The sequence below is a fragment of the Dicentrarchus labrax genome, unplaced genomic scaffold (assembly GCF_905237075.1).
Source record: "Dicentrarchus labrax unplaced genomic scaffold, dlabrax2021, whole genome shotgun sequence".
Taxonomy (NCBI): domain Eukaryota; kingdom Metazoa; phylum Chordata; class Actinopteri; family Moronidae; genus Dicentrarchus; species Dicentrarchus labrax.
The window spans coordinates 5,790,139-5,800,016 of NW_026136707.1; the positions used below are offsets into that span (position 1 = coordinate 5,790,139).

General features: G+C 35.5%; 1 protein-coding gene across 1 annotated transcript; it reads left to right on the forward strand.

The window, feature by feature from the left end:
* Positions 1–126: 126 nt before the first annotated feature.
* Positions 127–6,711, forward strand: LOC127367313 (myelin-associated glycoprotein-like). Its single transcript, XM_051407066.1, has 6 exons — positions 127–185; positions 1,064–1,136; positions 1,756–1,947; positions 5,428–5,589; positions 5,694–5,974; positions 6,706–6,711. The coding sequence occupies exons 2-6, from the start codon at positions 1,091–1,093 to the stop codon at positions 6,709–6,711; spliced, it is 687 nt and encodes a 228-aa protein (XP_051263026.1). The 5' UTR covers positions 127–185; positions 1,064–1,090.
* Positions 6,712–9,878: the final 3,167 nt, after the last annotated feature.

Here is a 9,878-nt window from a genome sequence, read left to right on the forward strand (position 1 = left end):
CCACTGTATGTTTCCCATAGTAAGTAAGAAAAAGTACATTTTGTTGTCACAGGCGTATGCACTTTTGGGACTTCCTGATTTTACGGTAACTTCTTGTTGGCGGTTTGAAATAGCAGCACAACTGTGAAGGAACTTCACTTCTCAGTACTTCTTTGATCTGTCCGCTCGAAAGACCTGAAGAAAATGTAAGTCATCAGAACTTCTATATGATACATATCAAATCATCATTTATTTTAAATATAAAACAAGCTTCTTAAACTTAAAAATCAAGTTTTTTTCAGTTCGATCAGTGAACAATTTCAAAGGTATAAATAAGAAAAAACACCAAAGCTATGTGAAAGGAAAAAAATCTATTCAGATACTTTAAACTGTCATTAAATTGTGGTTTTGTTCCTGTTGAATAGTTGTAGAAAACAAATTGTAGATTGGTAAATACATGGAAAATTAACAAATAAAAGACATGATTTGTTTGCCATTTAACCATACAAAGGCCTATAGCTTCCTGTTTTTCCTTTTTATCATTTCACCGTCTATGCCTTGTTAACCAAAGCAGCATGCTATAGCACTGACACACTGAATGTTACAAAGTGTGGGACAATCAATTATTTTTTATTTTTGCAAATCTCTTCTGTTGAATATCTCCAACACCAAACTTTATTAAAAGCATGGGGAATTTGCAAGAACTGTATTTTAAATGAATAATGGTTTACTTAATTGTTCAAATATGTTTTTTAAAGAAAGGGATTTAAAAGCGGTCATACACCCCCTTTTTCTCTTACGAATAAATAGGTGAGCTGTATCGTTCTGCATTCATGAGGACTTAAACTCCATAAATAATTACATTTTGTCGGTATTCAATTGAGTGTTAGTGTCAGCACCCTTTACTGGCTTCTTTGGAAGATTAATAAAGTCTGAAAAAGTAAGAGGGTATCAAAACATTTCTCTATCTGCAACCTCTGCAAATATTGCATTCGATACTGGCTTCCAAATAAACCCTACTGTAAAAAGTTCATGAGGGATGAAATGTACTAAAGATGTTAATTGTTCCATGTGTAATCTCCAGAGTTTCTGCCTCTCCTGACACACAAAGATGGCTGCAGCTCTGACTCTCCTTCTCATTGGCTGTCTGCTGCAGAGTGAGTTAAAGTTCATTCATATTTGGATCAATGACTATAAAACTATTAAAACCTACAAAAAAACAATGTTATTCAAACCACAGTAAAACAGTATCTATAATGAATGTTGCATAAGAGATGCAGTGAGTTACAAAAGTGTTCTGCTGGATTCTTCTGAGAAAGTTAATTAGACGAGTGAATTTTTTTTTTATCTAAATATATAGGAAAAAAATACTATGGGAACAAATCAGACTCCTTGTAGTCCTCATTTTATTTTATTTTATTTTATTATAATGTATCACTTTATGAACAAGGGTATAGTGCTTTTTTTTACTACAGATTTTACCAAGGAAACCAAATTGACTTCTTATTGTAAAGTAGTATTCACTTTTTCTCATTCACTGTTAGTTAAGCATTCACACCACAGAACAGCAGTATCTATAATACATGGTGCACTAAATACATTTGATGGGTGAACAATTTTAAATTATCTAGAAAAAAGTTGTTTAATTTTGGATTATTTTATGAATAAAAGTTTAGTGCTAAGATTCTAGCACGGCAACCAAACAGTCAAATTTCCTTCTTATTGTAAAGTAGTATTCACTTGTTCTCATTCACAGGTTTGTGTCTTGTGTTTCAGGTGTCCACTGTGGAGAGTTTAAGGTCACTATGCCGCAGACTATAGAGGTTCTCAGGGGATCCTGTGTGACTATCCCCTGCTCCTTTGATATAGGGGACAGATTTAGATCAAACTTAGATGGAACCTGTAAAGTAGTGTGGAAAAACGAACAATGGACTGTTGTGTTTAACAGCAGTAATCCACAATCATCTGCAATAAAAGGAAATTTGACAGGAGACTTAACAAAAGAGACTGCACCACAACCCTGAACAACATGCAACCTGAACACAGCAACAAATATTACCTCAGACTGGAATGTGACAATGGCCTTTTTATTGGACAAAAGTTGGACATTTCAGTAAAAAGTAAGGTTCTAAAGTCCATTTAGTTACACTTCAGTTGTTTATTTTTGTAGAACTGCTTTGACCTTGTTCTCCATTAATCACATTTTTCAAAAAGTATATAAAATGGAGAAGAATTACATTTTTACTGACTGGTCAAAATGTACCTTCCCACCAGATGATCCTCTCAGACCGACTCTGACTCCGTCCACACTGGAGGTGGAGGAGGGAACCTCAGTGAGTTTGAAGTGCTCTGCTCCAGCTCCCTGTCTGTCTCATCCTCCAACTCTGACATGGACCCCCAGCCTGGGTCACAGTCAGGAGACACTGGAGGAGAATCAGGACAAAACTAAAGTCAAGACCTCTGTTGTGACCTTCACTGCTTCTCACCTCCATCACAGACAGGAAATCTCCTGTACTGCCATCTACAACAAACAAGATGGCAGCACTGAGTCATCTGTTAGCACAAGTTTAACAGCTGATATTTCACGTAAGTTAATTATTCCTCTGCTGAAATTTTTCATTTGGTGGTGGTTTTGCCTTATTTTGAATCAGTGCTGAAATAATTAATCAATTCATCCATTCAACATTTTTGTTTTCATAATAGGAGGATTTGCTGCTTTTGTCTCTTTTATATCATTGTAAACTGAATGTCTCTGTGTTTTGGACTGTTGATCAGGAACCAGGCTACTTGAAGACATTAATCTATCCTCTGGAATATTGGCATTTTATACAGTATACCAACATTTAATTGACTACATGACTAATTGATCAGTTGTTAAATTACAACAAATTAATAAAAAATAAAAACAATCATTAGTTGCAGCTCTAGTTTAAATGTGAAATCCATCACTTTGGAAAACAGCAACCTCCATGCTCCATTGTGAAGAATTGTCCCCTCTAGACTGTTACACTACTGATGCCTTGACTATAAAAACTATTAAAAACTATGATTACACAATGTTAGTCAAGTATTTAAACCACAATATAACAATATCTGTAATGCATACTACAGCAAATGAAGGATGCAGTGAGCTACAAATGTATTCTCCTGCCATTTTCTTAAAACTTTAATTTGATGAGTAGAATATTTTGTATTTTTATCAAAACATCCAGAAAAAAAACCTGTGAGACCAAAGCAGATTTTTACAGTCTGGATTATTTTATGAATAAATGTATAAAGTGCTCAAGGTATGATCTATTTTTGTTAACCAACCCGGAAGTTTGAATCGCCCTGGTTCCTGGTAAAGTAATAAAGACAAAGGAACACCACTTTTATGATTTTTGAAGAGCATGTTTGATTGCCAGAAGTAAAAAGCTAACATTAGGCTAAAAACGAACAACAACACATTAAACTCCTCATTACTGTAAAGTAGTATTCACTTCTTCTTTTTAAAAACATTTATGTCTTGTGTTTCAGGTCCATTTAAGGTCATCATGCCGCAGACTATAGAGGCTCTGAAGGGATCCTGTGTGACCATCCCCTGCTCCTTTTGTATAATGGCCGATTTTAGATCAAACTTAGATGGAACCTGTAAAGCAATGTGGAAAAATTATCAAGGGACTGTTGTGTTTGATAGCAGTAATCCACAATCGTCTACAATAAAAGGAAATTTGACAGGAGACTTAACAAAAAGAGACTGCACCACAACCCTGAACAACATGCAACCTGAACACAGCAACATATATTACCTCAGAGTGGAATGTGACAATCAACTGAAATATAATTTTAATGAACAAAAGTTGAGCATTACATTCAAAGGTATGTTTTAAAGTTATTTACACTTAAGTCATTCATTTCTCATGTAGAACTGCCTTGACCTTGCAATTCATATAAAATATGAAGAAGAATTACATTTTTACTGACTGGTCAAAATGTACCTTCCCACCAGATGATCCTCCCAGACCGACTCTGACTCCGTCCACACTGGAGGTGAAGGAGGGAACCTCAGTGAGTTTGAAGTGCTCTGCTCCAGCTCCCTGTCTGTCTCATCCTCCAACTCTGACATGGACCCCCAGCCTGGGTCACAGTCAGGAGACACTGGAGGAGAATCAGGACAAAACTAAAGTCAAGACCTCTGTTGTGACCTTCACTGCTTCTCACCTCCATCACAGACAGGAAATCTCCTGTACTGCCGTCTACAACAAACAAGATGGCAGCACTGAGTCATCTGTTAGCACAAGTTTAACAGCTGATATTTCATGTGAGTTCATTTTTCCTCTGCTGAAATTCATCATTTTAAACATTATAATTGATCTATGTCCCTTAGTTGTTTTGCCTTATTTTGAATCAGTGCTGAAATAATTAATCAATTCATCCATTCAACATTTTTGTTTTCATAATATGAGGATTTGCTGCTTATGTCTCTTTTATATCATTGTAAACTGAATGTCTCTGTGTTTTTGACTGTTGATCAGGAACCAGGCTATTTGAAGACATTAACTTATCCTCTGGAATATTGGCATTTTATACAGTATGCCAACATTTAATAGACTATATGACTAATAGATCAGTTGTTAAATTACAACAAATTAATCAAAAATAAAAACATTTCATCATTAGTTGCAGCTCTAGTTTAAATGTGAAATCCATCACTTTGGAAAACAGCAACCTCCATGCTCCATTGTGAAGAATTGTCCCCTCTACACTGTTACACTACTGATGCCTTAACTATAAAAACTATTAAAAACTATAATTACACAATGTTAAAAAAAGTATCCACACCACAATATAACAATATCTGTAATGCATACTACAGCAAATGAAGGATGCAGTGAGCTATACATTTAGTCTCCTGCCGTTTTATTGAAGCTTTAATTTGATGAGTCGAAAATTTTGTATTTTTATAAAAACATCCAGAAAAAAAAACCTATAAGACCAAAGCAGATTTTTACAGTCTGGATTTTGGATTATTTTATGAATAAATGTATAAAGTGCTCAAGGTATGATCTATTTTTGTTAACAAACCCGGAAGTTTGAATTGCCCTTGTTCCTGGTAAAGTAGTAATGACAAAGGAACACCACTTTTATGATTTTTGAAGCGCACATTTGATTGCCTGAAGTAAAAAGCTAACATTAGTCTAAAAACAAACAACAACACATAAAACTCCTCATTACTGTAAAGTAGTATTCACTTCTTCTTTTTAAAAACATTTATGTCTTGTGTTTCAGGTCCGTTAAAGGTCATCATGCCGCAGACTATAGAGGTTCTGAAGGGATCCTGTGTGACCATCCCCTGCTCCTTTTGTATAAAGGCCGATTTTAGATCAAACTTAAATGGAACCTGTAAAGCAATGTGGAAAAATGATCAAGGGACTGTTGTGTTTAACAGCAGTAATCCACAATCGTCTACAATAAAAGGAAATTTGACAGGAGACTTAACAAAAACAGACTGCACCACAACCCTGAACAACATGCAACCTGAACACAGCAACAAATATTACCTCAAAGTGGAATGTGACAATCCCCTGAAACATAATTTTAATGAACAAAAGTTGGACATTACAGTCAAAGGTATGTTTTTATGTAATGTTTTATTTATTGCAATTTGCAAATCGTATGATAAATTGAGAAGAATTACATTTTTACTGACTGGTCAAAATGTACCTTCCCACCAGATGATCCTCCCAGACTGACTCTGACTCCGTCCACACTGAAGGTGGAGGAGGGAACCTCAGTGAGTTTGAAGTGCTCTGCTCCAGCTCCCTGTCTGTCTCATCCTCCAACTCTGACATGGACCCCCAGCCTGGGTCACAGTCAGGAGACACTGGAGGAGAATCAGGACAAATATAAAGTCAAGACCTCTGTTGTGAACTTCACTGCTTCTCACCTCCATCACAGACAGGAAATCTCCTGTACTGCCGTCTACAACAAACAAGATGGCAGCACTGAGTCATCTGTTAGCACAAGTTTAACAGCTGATATTTCATGTAAGTTCATTTGTTTGTTTGTTTTTTAATTCATCATGAAACAAATTTAATTGAATTAGTCAAATCTTCTACAAAAGATTAGCAGAAAGGTAATTTTGATGACAATATTTATATATAATGCTTTTTATAAAAAAGAGCAAAAAACATGACAAATAACTTGATTTCCAAATATCAGATTACATTACACCTTTAAATAATACCAAACATTTATTTGTCATTTTTTTGTGTGGAAGTGCAGCAAGAAAGCTGGCTGTTGTTTGATGCCAACTTTCTTTTACAATGATGCTTTACCAGGATCAAAGTGATCAAAGTTAATTCAATCTCCAGGGAACACAGATATTACGACTTGTAACTGACAGTGTAACACATACCAATGATATTTATTTTCAGATTCCCCCAAACACACCACAGTGTCAGTCAGTCCCTCTGGTCCAGTACCAGAAGACAGCACTGTGACTCTGACATGCAGTAGTACTGCCAACCCAGCAGTAAGGACCTACACCTGGTACAGAGATGATGGAGGCCAGGAGACTTTTATTGGGACTGGACGTGTTTTAAACATTAAAGCTTCTGAAGTCAGTGGTCCTTTTTTCTGCAAGGCTGAAAATGATCTTGGAGCTGGACGATCCAACATCAGTCAAATAGACGTTCAGTGTAAGTATCAAATTTCAAACCCAAAAGGCTCTATATACTCTGATAGGTCTAGCTGTATGCAGTACACTGATTTACATATTATAATGTTTTGCCATTGATCAATTTATTTAGATATTTAAGCTCACTATGTTTAGGATTTTAAAATGTCCAACTTTAGCACAACTGAGTATTTAGTAAAAAACAATAGTTTTGCATTCCACCTCACTAGTTCATCCTTTTTAGTCTTCAATATCACACACATGTTAATACAAGCTAGTCAATCATATAATGGTGTCTCTCCTCTTTAACTTGTTAAGTACTAGTGAAGATAGGAAATACTAGTGACCATGTTGTATTATCCAGGTATTTGCACTCCAGGGTCATCAGTTACAAAAAAGTGTTGGCACTGTAACTTTCGAAAAAAATCGTGACATAATCTCACTTCATTATTTCATGACAAATATAAAATCAAATTACACCCATAAAAAATACAAATAATGTTTCCATAATTGTAATAATTTTTTTTTTCAGATTCACCCAAACACACCACAGTGTCAGTCAGTCCCTCTGGTCCAGTACCAGACGACAGCACTGTGACTCTGACATGCAGTAGTACTGCCAACCCAGCAGTAAGGTACTACACCTGGTACAGAGCTGATGGAGGCCAGGAGACTTTTATTGGGACCGGACGTGTTTTAAACATTAAAGCTTCTGAAGTCAGTGGTCCTTTTTTCTGCAAGGCTGAAAATGATCTTGGAGCTGGACGATCCAACATCAGTCAAATAGATGTTCAGTGTATGTATCAAATTTTAAACTTAAAATGTTCTATATACTCTGATAGGTCGAGCTGTATGCAGTACACTGATTTACATATTATAATATGTTTTCATTAATTGACTAATTTATATATTTACGGTGTGTTTAGGATTTAGAAATGTCCAACTTTAGCACCACTGTGTTGTTATCAAAAAATAGATTTTTGCATTCCATCTTACTAGTTAATCCTTTTTAGTTTACAATATCACAAACATGTTAAGATAGATAGATAGACAGATAGACAGATAGATAGATAGATAGATAGATAGATAGATAGATAGATAGATAGATAGATAGATAGATAGATAGATAGACAGACTTTATTAATCCCGAAGGGAAATCAGTTTGTCATAGCAGCCAGGTACATTTAAATACAATAAAATATAACAATAGAATAAAATACTGAGGTAAAAAAGTAAAAAAAAGATAAATAGAAAGATTATAATAAATAATATATTATATATTGTAATATAATAATAATAGTAATATAATTATCATAATAATAATAATAATAATAATAATAATAATAATAATAATATATTGAATAAGTATGATATTTAATATCAACATGGTATATATTAACACATATCACATATGATATGAAGTATATGTTCCACAGGTAGATTTAGTCCAGTTCTGTGACTGTGGATCCAACAGAGGCAGATGAGTTATACAGTCTTATAACAGTGGGGAGGAACGATTTTTCTGTATCGTTCCTTCTTGCAGCGAGGTTGAATGAATCTGTTGCTGAAGCTGCTCTTTAGCTTGTCCAGTGTTGTGTGGAGGGGGTGAAAGGTATTGTCCATGATTGCCAGCAGTTTTGCCAGCATCCTCTCCTCCATCACCTCCTTTAGGGTGACAAGCTTCAAGCCAACAACAGACTCTGCCTTTTTAATGAGTTTGTTCAGTCTGTTGGCGTCCTTTGCCTTGATTCCCGTACCCCAGGACACCGCAGCAAAGAAGATAGTGCACGCCAAAACAGACTGATTAAACATCTGCAACATCCTGTTGCAGACAGTGAGGGACCTGAGCCTCCTCAGGAAGTAAAGCCGGCTCAGGCCCTTCTTGTAGATGGGCTCTTAATTTGTGGACCAGTCCAGTTTATTGTCCAGTGTGACACCCAAGTACTTATACCCCGACACCATATCCACATCAGTCCCACCAATGCTGACAGGAGAGGGCAGGGGCTCGTTCCTCCTAAAATCCACCACCATCTCCTTTGTCTTTGCCCCATTCAGCTGCAGGTGGTTCTCCTCACACCACTTCACAAAGCCGTCGACCAGGTCCCTGTACAAGTAATACAAGCTAGTCAATCATTTAATGGTGTCTCTCCTCTTTAACTAGTTAAGTACTAGTGAAGATAGGAAATACTAGTGACCTTGTTGTATTATTCAGGTATTTGCACTCCAGGGTCATCAGTTACAAAAAAGGTGTCGGCACTATAACTTTAACAGAAAATCGTGACATAATCTCATTTTATTATTTCATGACAAATATAAAATCTAATTATACCTATAGAAATACACATAATGTTTCCATAATTGTAATCATTTCTTTTTCAGATTCCCCCAAACACACCACAGTGTCAGTCAGTCCCTCTGGTCCAGTTCCAGAAGACAGCACTGTGACTCTGACATGCAGTAGTACTGCCAACCCAGCAGTAAGGAACTACACCTGGTACAGAGCTGATGGAGGCCAGGAGACTTTTATTGGGACCGGACGTGTTTTAAACATTAAAGCTTCTGAAGTCAGTGGTCCTTTTTTCTGCAAGGCTGAAAATGATCTTGGAGCTGGACGATCCAACATCAGTCAAATAGATGTTCAGTGTATGTATCAAATTTCAAACTCAAAATGCTCTATATACTCTTATAGGTCTAGTTGTATGCAGTATTCTGATTTACATATAATAATATGTTTTCATTAATTTAGATATTTACAGTATGTTTAGGATTTTAAAATGTCCAACTTTAGCACCACTGTGTTGTCATAAAAAAAGATTTTTGTGTAGCACATGTATACTCTAATACAACTCTATTAATGCTACTGTAGCAGTTCTAGGTTCAACAGAGTGGGGTAACCATACAAAATGAAACCAGAGACCAGGTACTTTAAATACAAAAACCAGCAGTTTACTGAAATTTAACATAGACAATACATATAACAAATATCAGAACCAGTGAATAGTCCTGCAGGTAACAAAAAAGTAAAGTAGAACTCACTTTCCTTTTTTTCCTCACCTAAATTTTAAATAATTTGGTTTAGATAGTTTTTATGTTAGACCAGTCTATAAGTCTATATCTTATTTTATGATAATATGTTGCACCTATTTTTGGTTTCTTTCTATCTCGTGTTAACTCTTTTTTAAGTTAGAAAACAAAAGAATATTTACACCATTTTCAAAAATCTTAGTCAAGTTACACTATA